At 60.4% G+C, this 15287-nt stretch overlaps 1 protein-coding gene across 4 annotated transcripts; it reads right to left on the reverse strand.

Annotated features, from left to right (window-relative positions):
• Window positions 1-83: 83 nt before the first annotated feature.
• CC2D1A (coiled-coil and C2 domain containing 1A) lies at window positions 84-15228 on the reverse strand. Of its 4 annotated transcripts, none has more exons than XM_058525538.1 (29): window positions 14940-15228; window positions 13455-13590; window positions 11523-11635; window positions 11373-11438; window positions 10991-11125; window positions 10693-10900; window positions 8132-8256; window positions 7736-7808; window positions 7464-7535; window positions 7243-7373; window positions 7095-7167; window positions 6310-6443; window positions 5870-5981; window positions 5621-5793; window positions 4765-4887; window positions 4626-4684; window positions 4438-4554; window positions 3173-3246; window positions 3041-3099; window positions 2872-2923; window positions 2675-2774; window positions 2500-2590; window positions 2111-2248; window positions 1963-2024; window positions 1326-1389; window positions 1106-1232; window positions 809-885; window positions 683-730; window positions 84-613 (listed from the first exon to the last, which is right to left on the reverse strand). In XM_058525538.1, the coding sequence occupies exons 1-29, from the start codon at window positions 14997-14999 to the stop codon at window positions 593-595; spliced, it is 2823 nt and encodes a 940-aa protein (XP_058381521.1). In that variant the 5' UTR covers window positions 15000-15228; the 3' UTR covers window positions 84-592. The 4 variants fall into 4 exon arrangements, with proteins under 4 accessions (XP_058381521.1, XP_058381520.1, XP_058381519.1 ...); XM_058525537.1 differs by having other exon boundaries at window positions 86-613; window positions 5870-5984; XM_058525536.1 differs by having other exon boundaries at window positions 97-613; window positions 1963-2027.
• Window positions 15229-15287: the final 59 nt, after the last annotated feature.

A 15287-nucleotide genomic window follows, 5' to 3' on the forward strand; every position in this document is an offset into this window, starting at 1 on the left:
TAAACCCAGACACACCCGAGGCCACCGGCTGGGGCCACACTCCCCCTGATGCAGGCACATCTCCATCCAGGGGCTGGGGGAAAGACACGGCGAGGAGGGAGAAACGAAGGCAGGACAGCGGGATGGGTGTGGCCCTGGCTGTTTATTCCTCGCGTCAGCCCTGGGGCCCGGCTGGGCCAGGGCAACCCCCTGGGAGCCGGCGGGCTCTGGCTGGCCTCAGTGGCTTCTTTGGGGTGGGGGTGGGGGTGGGTTCCAGGGTTAAGGCTGGGGAGGGACAGGAAGTAAAGTGCTTGCAGGGCCCTCAGAACTTAATCCCAGCCACCCCTGGCTGACACCCCGGGACTGTGCAAACGGGACTCTCGGGGGCCCACCCAGGTGGGCCTGGGCGAGCGGCGCACATCGGCTGGCGGGCACCGTCCTTGTCGTTCCCTGGGGGGAGGCTTTGGCTGGGTGGGCCCGGGGGGGCCGTGTCCACTCGGAGCCGATTGTCCGCTGATTGTCTGCTTGTCTGGTCTGCGGCCGAGGCAGCTCCTCGGGCGCCGGGGCCTCAGGCCTGCCCGCTGCTCTCCAGGGGCCGCCCACGTGCCAGCCCTCACCTGCGGAGCCGCTGCAGCTGGGGTAGAGGCGCTGGGGTCAGGGGGGCCCGGCCACAGCCGCCGCACCCCCGCCACCCGCCGCTCACCTCGCTCTCGACCAGGTTCCGCCTGTACAGCGCCTCCTTTGCGGCCTCCTGGGGGACAACGGGTGGTCGGTGGGCAGCCCCTGCCTCCCCAGCCCCCAGTGCCCGCCCAGCCCTCGCCCAGCTCACTCTGTTGCCGTCGTTGCCCATGCGCCGGGCGGCCTCCGTGTAGAACTGCAGCTGCCGCTCCAGCTGGGCCAGGTACTCTGCGGGGAGAGGGGTCAGCACGGCCCGCTGCCACGCCCCCCGGGGCCCGGGCCCCAGCCCCTATCCCACTGCACGCCCGGGTCGTCCGGGCCTCCCCCACCCCTGCCCCGCCCCCGGGCGCGGCCCCCAGCCCCCGCCCCGCCCCTCTCCCTCCCCTCCCCCGACCCCGGCCCCGCCCCTCCCCCAGCCTCAGTCCCTCCCCCGGCCCCCAGGCCCTACCCCGCCGGACGCCGGCGCCGCCCTGCTCCAGCTGAGCCCTCTGCCACTGGCTGCGTTGCACGGTGTCCTGGTACTGCTGGGCCACTTCCGGGGGCACCGGCCGCCGCGCCTGCCTGAGGGCCAGGATCTGGGGGGTGCAGAGGGGGCTGTGAGGGCCCTGCCTGGGCCCGCAGACCCCCCCCAATCCCGCCCCACGGAGCCCAGCGGGTTGGATACCCACCTTCCGCTCCAGACGCTCTTGGTCGAAGGCCAGTACGCTGAGGCTATGCAGGGGCCGGGCTGATCTACGAGGTGGGGGAGAGATGAGGGGCCGCAGGGATCCCCATCCCCGACCTCGTTAATTCAACAGACACGCTGGGCACTGGGGAACAGCGGGAGACAGGCCAGGCCCACCCCAGTGTTGCTGAGCCCACAACCTAGCAGGGACAATGGCTGTACACCCAGGCAACTGGGATGCCAGGTGGTCAGGGAGGGCTTCCTGGAGGGGGCAACAGCCAAGGTGGGACCCAAAGAAGTCAGAGTGGAGCATAGGAGCGGGAAGCAAGTGTGGGGGTCGGGGTGCTCAGGGCATCGTAACACAGAGAAGCCCAGAGGCCACTGTGAACTAGGTGTAGCCATGAATCAACTGGAGGAAGTGGGGAGAGAGAAGGCTGGATCTGACAATGGTCAGATCACAAAAGGTCTTAAAGATCAAGCTGAGAAGTTTAAATTGGATCCTCCAGGAGAAGGGGAGTCAGGAAACGTTTTGAAGCAGGGGAGGGGCATGCTCCAATTTGTGCCTGCTGGGAAATGGTCCAGGAGGGGTTGAAACGGGAAGAGGGGAGGTTCTCTCCAGATGGCCTGGCCCAACCACCTACCTGTTCCCTGGCTCCCTTGTTGGGGCAGGTACAGCAGGAGCCTTCCCTTTGGGCCCAGCAACCTGCTGCAGAGGATAGAACGAGTCTTGTGAGTCCTGGCCCCTTGAACAAGCCTCCCTCCCTGGGGTGCTGAGGGCAGGGGTCTCACCGTGGGCAAGGCGGCTGGCACGGGGTCGATGACCAGCCACCTCTCAGTCGTGGTCTCCAACTGCTGAGCTGTCAGTGGCTCCCGGATCCGGACCATCACCTCTAGCCTCCCCCCGGTGGGCCGGCGACCATCCAGGACCTGGGTGGGAGAGGAGGCTGCTGGGAAGGTCCAGGGCTGGGGTCAGGGAGAACCAGGGCGATTTCCAAAACTACAAGCCCACGGCTGTGGCTGAGACAGCATCTGGTGAGACGGAACAGGGTGCCAGCGCTATTCAGGCTGGGTAGTGGGGAGGTCTGGGACTCCGTGGGAGGGCCTGCAGGGAGCATCTGAGCAATGCTAACAGGTGGCATGGCCGTACCGGAGTGCTCAGATGAACGCCCCCCTCTCACCTCCAGAATCTCCCGGACCTCACACGCTGTCTCCAGGGCATCCAGCTTCAGCTGCGCTGTGCCCAGGACCCGGTCGGTCTTGAAAAGCCCCCTGGGTGTGTGGAGGGGACAGATGGTTGGCCCAGGCAGCTCCCCCCGCCCCGGAGCCCACATAGCACCTGTGGCCCCAGCTCACCCCTTGTGGACCACTTCGAACTTGATGCCTTTGGTCTGGATGGCCCTTCGGAAGCCGCGGTGGCTGCGGTTGATGCAGAGTTTGAACTGCTCCTTGAACTCTGCCCAGGGAGGGATGGGGAGAGGAAGGAAGGAGGAGTCAGGCTATAGTCTCCTGTTCCTTCTGCAGGCGGTGGGGGCGCCCCCACCGAGGCTCACCAGGGGAGTCTGTGTTCTTGATCACGCTGGTCTTGTCTTTCTGAGCTTCTTCCTGCGACCAGAGAGGAGGCAGGAAAGCTCAAGGGCTGGGGCCTGGCCTTGGACCCCTGCCCGACCACCCCCAGGCCTGACGGGGCTCGAGCCCATGCCCCCTCGGCTCGCCACGTACCACATTGGGATAGGGGAAGTCGAACCGAACGAAGACATCCAGGTCGCCGGGGGACAGCCCTGTGGGCGAGCGGAGGTCAGAGCTGGGCGGCGAGGTGGTCCCCATGGCCTGAGCCCTCCCGCCGCCCCTCACCTGGTGGCGTGGGCAGGCCGATGCCCTTCACAACCCACAGGAGCATGTCATTGCTGCCGAGCTCAGGGAAGATCCTCCAGGAGAGCAGGCGGGAGACAGAGGAACCTCAGCCCCCCGCCACCGCCTCTCCCCTTGGCGGGGCAGGCACGAACCCCACGCTGGCCTTTGAGGGTGTCTCAGCCCCCGGGTTCACTCCAGAACCAGACAGACTGGAATTCTCCGTCCAGTGCCAATGGCTACCTCGTGGGCCCTTCTTTCAGTCTGCGTGTATTTATTTGGTACCTACTTTGCGCCAGTAGTGGCCGTGCTGCTGGGGGACCTCCCTTCACTTCACAATATTTCCGGAGCCCCTACTCTTCCCCACCCAGTGCCCTAGCTGCTCTGGGGCCTTCTCATTTGACAGTATTTCTGGAGGCCCCTACTACGTGCCAGCCGGCGTCCTCGCTGCTGGGGGTAGAGCAGGAAATGAGACAGCCCCGTTCCTGCGCTCAGAGCCTGAGCCTGCCGAGTGAACAGAGAACTGATGAAGACATCCAGAGAGCAAAGTAACTCTGCAAAGAGCTGAGATGGGAAAGGGCGGGGTGCGCTCAGCGGGGCTGCTTTAGACGGGGTGATCAGGGAGGGCCTCTCAGAGGAGGTAACATCATAGGGGACTCTGGATGTCAAGAAGGGGCTACTCCATGGAGACCTGGGCTCGAGGGTCTGGGCAGACGAAAGAGCCAGTGCAGAGGCCCTGAGTGGGCACGTGGTTGGTGCGTCTGAGGGACCAAAAAGAGGCCTGTGTGGCAGGAGGCGAGTGACGTGGGGACAGTGAGCAGAGATGAGGTGACAGGGAGCCAGACCATGCAGACATGGGGGAGCCAGGGTAAGGGGTGTAGGTCACCCTAGCTGTGGCGAGGAACCACTGGAGGACTGGTGGCTGCACCTAACCTCGTCTATGAGTGGGGAAGATGATCCCAACTCCCTGGGTTGTGGGAAGACTTCACTGGAGCGGGACCAACCACCACCACCAGGTGGGCCTGTCCAGGCCCTAAGACAAGGCACATCTCTGCCTCACTAGATCGTCCCCATTTCCAGATGTGTCACTGTCAATGCCCCATCGCCATCCTTCTGTCTCAGGACACTTACACGTGCTGTGCACCCATCACCCACCCAAACCCTCCTCCAGAGGCAAGTCCTCCACCAGCCTCCAGGGCATGCAAACCCCTCTCCAAAGGGGTGGCCGGGCCAGGGGTAGGGGGTTGAGGGTGGCTTCAAGGCCTTACTTGATGACACTGAAGGTTCTCTGCTCGAAGCGGGCAGTGGGTGTGGGCAGACCCCGGGCGAAGGCCTGCTTCAGAGTCTCCATGCTCCGCTTACAGTCTTCTGCCAGCTTCTCAAATCTGCCGGCGAGAGGGCCCTACTCAGGTCCCTGGCCCCCAGGGCGGGCTGGGGTGGGGGCGGGGGCACTTACTTGCTGGTTTCGGCGATGTTGCCCAGGTGGGTGAACTGGTTAGAGTGGTTCAGGCACATCTGAAGAGCAGAGACAGTGAGGGAAGGTGGGGGGCCACGACTGTGCGGGAGGCCTGTGACCCGAGCCAGGGCCCCCTCACCTCGTGCTGCTGCCTAATGAGCTTGGTGAGTTCACTGTAGCGCCGGGCGCACTCCTGAGAGAGACCTGGGCCCGGCCGCTGGACCAGGGCAAAGTCGTCCTTGTTGATGGGGGCCGGCGGCACCTGGGGAGGACGGGGCCCATGGGGAGGCCCGCCAGTCAGCAATGAGCCGGCCTACCCAGGGCTCTGCAGAAACATCCATCCTCCTGACCACCACTCTGCCCCTGCTGCTGCTCTTGCTTCTTCCCCAAGGAGAAAAGTGACGCTCAGAGAGAGGTGGGTGGTCCCGCCCGAAGTGGCAGAATCTGTTAACTTTCTCCCCCAAATCTGATCCCCACCCCTTCTTCCCTAGTATTGGAGTTCTGGCTGGGCACACGGCAGCCCAGCAAGAAACTACATATCCCAGCCTCCCTTGCACCTAGGTGCAGCCATGTGACTCAGTTCTGGCCAATGGGAAGCGAGCAGAAGTGATGGCAACTCCACGTCACTTCCTTTAAAGGGAACTGCTTGCCCTGCCCTTTCTTGCTCTCATCCTGTCCCACGGGCTGGATGCAGACAGAGCAGCGGTCCACTTGGACCACGTGGACAAGGAGGACCTCCTCGGGTGCGGCAGAGCAATAAGATGGAAGGAACCCGGGCCCTGGGTGGCCTTGTCTTTCAGAGCCCACTCACCCTGAATGTTACGTGTGAGAAACATAAACGCCTGTCTTGTTGCCGCCACTGTCTCAGGGGGCCCTATTTGTCACAGCAGCGTAACCTGGACCCTGACTGATATGCTCTGAGTCACATGGCTGCTAAGTGGCCAGGGCCGGGTGGGCGGGTGCCTGGAAAGGTCCAGCAGGCCTAGAGGGTTCACCTTGGTGATGTCCACGGGCAGCCCGCTGCGGGAGGCCTCCAGCATGGGCTCCAGCCCCTTGGCCTGCCGCAGGAGCATCTTGGCGCCCTCCACGTCATTCTTCTGCTTGGCTCGCAGCGCGGCCTGCAGGAGTTGCTTCTTACGGCCCTCCAGGAAGGCCAGCTGCTGCTGGGCTGTGGGCACAGGGCGTCTGCGGGTGCTGCCCAGCCCACAGCCAGGCAACGGGCAGCCGGGGGAGGGCACACCTACCTCTGGTGGATGTGCCTTTGGGGGCTGCCTTGGCTGCTGGGGCGGATCCTGACTGGGGTGCCCTGGAGGGTGGGGCCTTGGGCTGGGCTGTGGGGGCTGGAGGGCTGTTGGGCTGCTGAGGGATGGAAAGAAGTCAGAGCTTTCCCAGCACCAAAGGGTCAGGGCCCGACACCGACAAGAGTGACCGTCTTAGTTTCTGTTTCCTTGCACTGAACACACGTTCACTCCTGTTCTAGCTGAATCTTTGCAACAACCCTGGCAGGTAGGAACTATTGCTATTACTATGCCCACTTCACAGATGAGATTGAGGCTCAGAGAGCAAAATGACTTGCCCAGAGCCACACAGCCAGGAAGTGGCAGGGCCGGCTGGAGGCCAAGACTGTCAGGGCTTTGACGGGCTGCCCCTCCCTGCCACACCGCAAGGCCCCGGCCCCTCACACCTGCTTAGGCTCCTCATCGTCTTCGTCCTCTGGGCCTTCATCCCGGTTGGCCAGCTTCATGGCGGTCTCCAGCACTCCCACCAGGCTCTGCTGGGCAGGCTCGCTGGCCTCCAGGCCCTGGATGGGGGGAAAGCCTGGGCGGCCAGGCAGGGCCCGGTCAGGAGGGAGAGACCCACACCACGATGGTGGAGACGCGAGTTCCTCTTCCTCCTAAGGAGCCGGGGCCTTGGAATCTACTTTGAGTCCAGGAAGGAGCTGCTGCTGGTTCGGTGTAGACACCAGACCACCCCAACCCCCCTCTCGGGGCTTGACCAGACTCCAACGAGCAAGCACCGTGTGAGGTGGCGTGCTGGCACAGGGGTGGTCCTGGGCCTGGTGGGACCCCGGGGGACCAAGGTGCAGAGAGAAAACTGCTCTCATGGGGGACACACAGGTGGCTCTGAGAACCCAGGGGAGGCCTCCAACACACTGGAGGTCTGACGGGGGCTCAGGAGATGTCTGTAAAGCTGAGAGCTGAAGACTAGGAAGGAGCAAATCAAACAAAGAAATGGAAGGATCAGACAGCAGTGGGCTGGGGACCAGGCTCTCCAAATAAACCCCTAATTCTTAGTGTTTGCCAATTTCCATGGTGTAAACACTCCTGTCGTGACCGATTTCAAGCTACGAACTGTCTAACAAGCTTGCGGAATCCCTGAAGGCGTGGGATCCGCTCCCTGAGCCCGCACACTTGGAAGGATGAGCACCCAAAAGGCTCAGCAGCTGGCGGGGGGCAGGGCGGGGCCTACCTGGGGGCACGGGCAGCGCGGCCACATCCACGGCTCGGCCAGCTTTGTGGGCTCGGATGGCATCTTGGTATTGCTGTGGGGACATGGGTGTTAGGGCCACCCTCGCAAAGTCTGCAGGGCCGCCCCCGCGCCCCCTCGGCCCACGCACCTTGAGGATGCGCTCGTGCATGCGAGCCTTGCGCTCGTCTCCTTTGGCCTTGGCCTGGGCTGCGGCCGTGCGGTAGCGCTCCATCCGCTGCTCCAGCGCCTCCAGGAGAGTCCGCGGGGCTGGGGGGACCTCTGGGCCAGAGGAGGGCAGGGTTAAGAGTCTAGGGCAGGGCAGACTGTCTTGCCCCGGCCTGCCCACCCCAGAGTGTCCCGGGAGCCTACCTGGCGTGGAGGGCACGGTGGCGGGAGCTGGAGGCTGCGGTGGTGGTGATGGTGGGTCTGGGGGCAGCTGGTCTGGGGGCAGAGAGGTCCAGTCCAGTGAGAGTGGCCACCCTCCCCCAAGGCTGGTCTGGCCTGAGGGGGTCCCCAGGCCCGACCGACGGGGGTGGCAGCATCAGGAGGCCCCAGGCCCGACCGACGGGGGTGGCAGCATCAGGAGGAAGGTGGCGGAGGCCTCCAGCAGTCCTGAAGGGAGGGCAGGATGCGGTCCTCACCAGGTGGAGGGGGCAGGTGGGACAGGTCCACAGGCTCCCCCCGGCTCAGGGCCTCTAAGACAGCGTCAAAGCTCTGGAGAAGGAAGCAGATCAGGCGAGGAGGCTGCAGCGGGGGCCAGAACGTCCTGGGAAGCCTCCCCATCCGCCATGCGGCAGACTCCCAGCTCTGTCCCTCCCTGTGCACCATCTTGCTCAAGCCTCTTCTGACACTTAAGCCCATTTCACAGAGCGGGTAAACGGAGGCTTCAAGAGGTGCAGCAAAGTACACCTAGGGAGTGACAACCCGGGATTCAAATTTAGGTCTGACTGACTCTGGAGCCCACGTTCTCTGCCACCACGCAATGTGAGAAGCACTCTGTGCTCTCCCTCCGGCTCTGCCCGTCCGTCTCGACGCACCTTGGCCACGCGGAAGAGTCTGGTGGCAGCGGCGGTGTCTCCCTGCTGCTTGGCGTGGAGGGCAGCCAGCTTGTACTCATGCTGGCGGCTCTGCAGCTGGGCCAGGGGGCCAGGGCTGCAGGGACCTGGAGGGGAACAGCGCACAAGAGGCAGCACAAACCATTTCTATTTTATTCTCACGACAAAGACTGTTCTTGGGGCCATTGTACAGATGTGAAAACGAAGGCTCAGAGAGGGGATGCTGCCTCCCAAGGTCACACAGCTGGAGGACGGCATGGTGGGGACTCCACCCCAGGCTGGCAGGCTCTGGAGCCGCCACTGTTCTGTCCACAAGAGAATTTTGGGAAACCGTATGTAGCCTTACACACTTTTAAGTTGACATCCAAAGTTTTTCATCTTAAGTTTAAAAAGTGGCCAAGGTTGTCATTCCCAGTGTCCTGCAGATATCGACACGTGAAAAAGAAAACCACCACACCACTCTTCCAGATCCAGTGCATCTTCACCCCCACGGTGATTTGAAACTCACCAACGTTCACTCTTTATTTTGCTTTATAAAATTGTGGTAAAATGCGTACAACGTATAATCCACCATCTTAACCCTTTTTAAGTGTACAGCTCAGTGGCATTAAGTACATGCCCATTGCTGTGCAGACATCACCACCATCCATCTCCAGAACTCTTCATTTTGCAAAACAGAAAACTCTGTCCCCATTAAACACTAACCCCCCCTCCCCCTCCCCCAGGCCCTGGTGCCCCCACTCTGCTTTCTGTCTATGGATCTGACTCCTCTAGGGACCTCATGTCAGTGGAATCATATAGCATTTGTCCTTTTGTGACTGGCTTATTTCACTTAACACAATGTCCTCAAGGCTTATCCATGTTGTCGCATGTGACAGAATTTCCTTCCTTTTTAAGGCTGAATAATATTCCATTGTATGGATGGACCACATTGTGTTGATCCATTCATCCACTGATGGACACCGGGTTGCTTCCCCTTTCGGCTACTGTGAATCCTGCTGCTGTGAACACGAGTGTACAAATATCTCTTTGAGATCCTGCTTTCAATTCTTCTGAGTATATACCAACATTTACTTTTTAAATAAATCCCAGGTTCACTTTCAGCAGTCAGGAATTTCACTTCTCTTATTTACATCCACATCCCCCAGAATTGCATCCTAACACGATATACATAGGTACTTGACAGCCTTTGTGGGACCACCCTATTGTACATTTGTGCAACGAAAGCACATCGACGCGGCGTGGCAGCAAAGCTGGGAGACAGGATGAAGCTGCTTTTCCAATGGCACGCTAGTCACTGTTTCAAATCACATGCTCAATACGTTGACAGGGGAAGCCTCTCCCAGTTGAAAGCAATAGGTACAACTGTTGGTATAAAAATGCCAAGTACAACAGATACACCACCCAGTATCCACACAGCCTAGAAAACCCTGGAAAACAGCACGCCTTGTACTTTTCAGACTGACAGCTGGACCTGGTGCTTTCAGCTCAGGCGGACCTGCCTGGGAAGGGGTCTGCAGGTGAAGCCAAACACCTCCACACTGATCGGTTTTATTTCCCGTCATCACAAGTCTCTCAGTGTTAACAAAATTTTCTTCCGGGTTGAATTACTGTCACAATTATTAGCAGCACGTAACTGAGCAAAGCCTAAGCATATGGAGCTTTCTGATCAATACTCTTTACAGGCCGAGGGGAAAATCCGATTGGCAGGGCACTTCTCGCTGACAGCGTCAGGGCCGGGCCCACCCCTCCCAGGACTCTGAGCCCTGCCATGCTCTATGCCAAAAACCCCCTCGAGAAACATTTTTGGTGATTTTGGCTGAGAATTTCAAGTGATGATTTCCAGTAGCCCTCCTTGAACTTCGCCAAAAACAGTGGTTTAGAGACCAGCCTGGCTTTGGACAACCGCTCACTTTCTCAAGCCCAGCAGGGGAGCATGTGCCTCAGGGAGAGCCCCCTTCATATTCTAGAAGGGAGGGGATGGGCGTTCCTTTCCCACGGTGGGAGAGGCTGGCAATGCCCTGAAAGGGAACGGAGCGCTGTCACATGCTGAGACGTTATGCCACGTGAGGGAAGCCAGGCACAAAGCACACACAGTGCAGGGCTCTACTTACGTGAACTGTAATCCAGAGACAGAAGGCAGAACCGAGGTTCCCAGGCGCTGGGGGAGGCTTACGGGGAGTGGGTCTAATGGGGACAGAGCTTCTGCTTGGGGTGGTGAGAGAGTTTAGGAAATAGACAGAGGTGGTAGTTGCACAACATTGTGAAGTGCTAAACGCCACTCGATCACACAATGAAAAACGGTGAAAACTGCAAAGATTAGGTTACATATATTTTACCCCCACCACACAAAAAAACCTCTCTGTGTGCACGGGTCCCCCTGGAAGGTACTAATGAACTCCAGGGACACGAGGACCCGGGAAGGAGAGGGGTGTTAGAGAAATCTAACCATCAGGGCAGGGCCTGTACCCCCATAGAGGCGCCTACCGCAGAATACCGCCCCCTCCCACATCCTGCATCAGCCCACCCAGCCCCTGGCCTACCTGGGGGCTTAGCCGAGCCCAGAGACGAGGCTGGGGCACTGAGAGGGGGACCCTCCGTGAACGCCCTGGGCTCCGGCACCGGCGGGGTGGGCGCGGGGGCATCGCTGGGCGGGCCGGCGGGGCCCCTCCCCACGGCCACGGGCGGCGGGATGTCCGCTTCGTCGATGGCGCTGCCCTTCCGGACAGAGGCCAGCAGGTTCTCGAGCGTCTGGGAGGAGGCGAAGCGTGGGTTTCAGAGGAGACGGACCTGGGAGGGGGCCGTGGCGGGGTCCCAGCACCCTCCTGTCCACCGGCTCACCTTCAGGCCCCGGTCGTAGCGCCGCATCTTGGCACCATCCCCGGCTTGCCTAGCGCTTTCGATTGCTCTCTGGTAGAGGGCCAGCCTCTCCTGCAAGGTGGCCTCCACCCCGGGGCCCGGGGCTGTGGCCCTGGGCTGCGGGAGGGGCCGGCGCACGGTCTGGGTGGTGACCCCACGCGGGCTCCCCGCGAGCTCCCTCGGTGGAGCGCCTACTGCATACCGGGCACGTCACCCTGGGCCACCACCCCCACCCTAGCAGGGCAGAAATCATGTCCCCATTCCCAGAGCAGGTGTCCTGTCACTGCCCAGCGTCACATGGCCTTGAGGGGCAAGGGAGGGCCTTGAAACCGGGCTGCAGGGAGCAGGGTGGTCGGCGCTATACCTGGGCCACAGGAGGGGGGCACTCCAAAGTCTTCTGCTCCTCCCCAAGGACCTCATTCAGTTCCGCCTGTAGGGACACGGCCGGGCCGGGCGTGAGGACCCTCTGGACGGGACAAAGGGAGGGGCGGCCCCTGCTGGCCCGGGCGCTCACCAGCAGGTCGCCATCAGCCTCCACATCCTCTTCGTCCGTCCCCTCCTCCTCCTCGTCCAGGTCTCTCATGCACAGGCTGGCCATCTTCTCAATGGCCTCCATGGGCAGGGGACCTGGCGGCAGGGGGAGGCCCAGCTGAACCAGGATCTTTCACCAGTCCCCGGCCTCCAGTCTCCATCACCCACGGCCCCAGAGAATAGGGTAGCAGGTAGGGGGCAGCACGTCCCCCTCCCCGGCCTTCCATGGCACCCTACTGCTCCCAGGCCCACCCTGCATGGTCCCGCTCCCTGCTGACCACACCTGCCTCATCTCTTCCTCATCATGCCTGAGTCTGAACCCTGACTCTGCCACGTTCCCACTGCGGACCTTGGGCAAGTCACTTCACCTCCCTGGGCCTCAGTCTTCCCATCTGTTAGATGGGGGCAACTACAGTTTCTCCCTCACAAGGAGACTGTGGGGACCAAGGTAAATGAAGCTCTCAGAACAGCATATTGTCAGTATTTTGTCATTCGAATGTTTCTCGTTATTCGCAGTAGTTACGGTCTATAAAGTTGTCGTGAACACTGAATTAGCGAACACTGAGCCATCACTCCTAGAAGAAATAGAGAGTTAGGGGGCCGGCCCCGTGGGTTAGCGGTTAAGTGCGTGCGCTCCACTGCTGGTGGCCCGGGTTCGGATCTGGGCACGCACCAACAAACCGCTTCTCCAGCCACGCTGAGGCCACGTCACACATACAGCAACTAGAAGGATGTGCAGCTATGACATACAACTATCTACTGGGGCTTTGGGGGGAAAAATTAAAAAAAAAAAAAAAAAAGAAATAGAGGGTTAGGTTCCGGCAAGCCTCTGGACACTATTTCCATCAAACGGTCAATACATGATCTTGTTTTATGTGCGTTTCTGCTTAAAGACACCTTATTTACTATATATTGTTGATTTGTTAACACTGAACTCAAGGCCAACGGCACCGTAACTCAGGCCTGAACGAAGTTCACCACACACGCACTTTCTACGTAGGGCACATCACAGCCTCTTATGCTCAGGGACACGAGACAGCACTTCAGCACTATGCCTGGGGCCCTTTTGAACAGCAAAATCACCAACAAAAAGCACGAAAATGAGAAAAATGCGGCACTAAACAGACTGAGAACAGGACACGTTTACAATATGATGAGAGGAAACAGAGCGTCACCTGGCTCTGCCTCAGCTGGGAACGTGCGTGTCGGGTGACTATCTTTTTGTGGCTCGGTGCATGCCCGTGAATGACTGTAAAAGCACCACAAACAGTGATTTTGGTGTTACAAACAAATGGTAGCCAGTAGGTAAATTCACAAATACGGAATCCATGAAAATGAGGATTGACTGTATTAGCTAGAAACTGTGCAGGCTCCGTTTGCCCTCTGAGTGCCAGCCCCACTTGAGTACTGCAGAGTCCACTGGCCCTGCCATCTCCCCCAGGGCCTTTGCACATGCTGTGACTCCTCCCCAGCTCTTCACCTGGCCCTCTCCAGGGTGGGTGCCTCCTCCAGGAAGCCACCCTCTCCCATCACTCAGTGCTTCCCCCACCCCTCCCCTGAGCACAGGACAGCAGGCTGGAGGACATGCTAGGCCCTGTGTCAAGTGCTTTACCAACATTAGGAGATTAACTCCTGTGATGTAAGGGTAGTCATTATTCCCATTTTACAGATGGGGAAACCGAGGCCCACACAGGTGCTGGAACTCATCAGGTCACACAGCCAGTAAGTGGCAGAGCTGGGATTCCCACCCTCACTCTGAGTCCAGAGTTGATTGCTTAACCTCTTACCCAGACTGTAGGTTCCGGGAGGGCAGGGCCCTTCTCCGTCTCCTTTCTTTGTCTCCCCAGCGCCCAGCTCCGAGCCTGGCTCACACTGGAAGCTCAGAAAATCTTCAAGGGCGCGTTGAAAGTCTCACCTTTGCCTTTGAGCTTCTCCAGGGCTTGCGGCTGGCCCCCCACCAGAGCCAAGAACTCGGCCTCCAGTTCCTGGTCATTAACTCCGTCCTCGGGGATCATCAGGCTGTCTGGAGAGAGGTCAACCAGCAGGCCCAGCTGCGGGAACAGCGAGGGTCCAGTCAGACCCCGGGATGTATCCCACCTGCCCAGAAGGCAGCCATGATGGGCCTGGAGTCCCCACGGGAGGAAGGGGACCCAGGGCTCCAGGGAAAAGCCATTTCCCTGGGGAGTGCCAGGAAGCTGGAACAGGCCCAGAATGCAACAGGTGTCCCCAGATGGGCCAGCCCTCTGGCACAGATCAACACGGGGCAAAGAGCAGGTAGAGAGACTCAGCTCGCTGCTCAGAGCCCACGCCTCTGACGCGCTGCTCGCCGAGTTCGCTGGGGACAGCAGGCCCCTCACCCTGCCCCAAAGCAAAGCCACTGCGCACACCTGGGCTTTCCCTTCTAGCATCCTCAGCAGAGGGAGTCACGCAGCAGGGTTGGAGGCATCAAAAATAAATAGAATCCCTGACAACAGGTAAAAGTTGGAAGTGGTGTCTTTGCTGTGTAACAGACCTGTCTTCCTAACCTGGCTAATCACCAATCACGATGTGATAATGTTGAACTGTACAAAATGGGTCAAAAATAGCCAAATACCAGCAATCACATATAGTTGCATCTAATAGTAATAATGATGATAAAACTTATGGAGTGCTATGTTCTAGCACTTTCCATAAATGATCTCAATGAATTTTCACAACTGTCTGGGACATAGGCACTCCTATGGCCTCCATCTTACAGATGAGGAAACTGAGGCTTACAGCTGTGAAGCCAGGCAAGGCACAGAAGCCAGGAGGGAACTTCAGGTTGGCCAGCCTCTAATAGCTGGGTACTAAGCTATGGGCTGGGCTCCTTCCATCAAAGCTGAGAATCAAACTCTCCCCACGCCCAGAGCAGGGGAGATGAGGGAGGGAGACGAGGCTCAGCCCCAGTCTGTGGGCTCACGGAGGCAGCTCTGGATCTGCACTTAGCTCTGGCCAAGCTGTTAATCCCTATGACCGTGGCAGGGTCTTCACCTCTCTGGGCCTCAGTGTCCTCATCTGTACAATGGGGACCAAAAGAGTCTGACCTGGCTGGCTGATGCCAGGGTTGGATGGGCGCTGGGGCCAGGCGCACAGTAGCTGGCCTTCTTACCCCAGGTCCCAGGCCTTCCCTCCTGGACGCGAGCTGCCGCGGCAACAGGTGGCCCTCAGCTCGGGGCAGGGCGCCAGGAGCTGGGGAGCCGGGGCCGGTAGGTCGCACCGTGGGGGCGAAGCTCACCTGGGGGGCGGGGACAGGGGCTCACCTGGGGTTGGAGATCTGGTTCACCTGGAGTGTGGGGCCCGCCCCTGAACGTGAGACGGGGTGGGGAGGATACCTTCAGCAGGGCCGGGGGGGGGGGGGGCGCGGGGGGTACAGACTCACCTGGCGGGCGGCGGCGGCGCCTCGGCCCGGGGGTGCCGGGGGTCCTTTCCTCTTGTGCATCTTCCAGGCGGGATGCCCAGGCCACCAGCCCCCTCGTCTGGCCTTGCCCTGTCTCCTACCCAGGGGCCTATCGCCGCGCACGCGCCCTTCCTGAACCCCGCGCCTCTCTTTGGCGCCCGGCGCCCGGCGACCCCGCACCCTTGGCTCCCGGGGTGGCCGCCCCACTTCGGCCTCGGCCCTCAGGCGCCGCGGCACCTGAACTCGGCCACCAGACTTGCCGGGCCCACCACGCTGAAACTACAACTCCCGGCAGGCAGTGCGCGAGTACGCATGCGCGCTGCGGGGCGG

Source organism: Diceros bicornis, chromosome 30, assembly GCF_020826845.1.
Source record: "Diceros bicornis minor isolate mBicDic1 chromosome 30, mDicBic1.mat.cur, whole genome shotgun sequence".
NCBI classification, from domain to species: domain Eukaryota; kingdom Metazoa; phylum Chordata; class Mammalia; order Perissodactyla; family Rhinocerotidae; genus Diceros; species Diceros bicornis.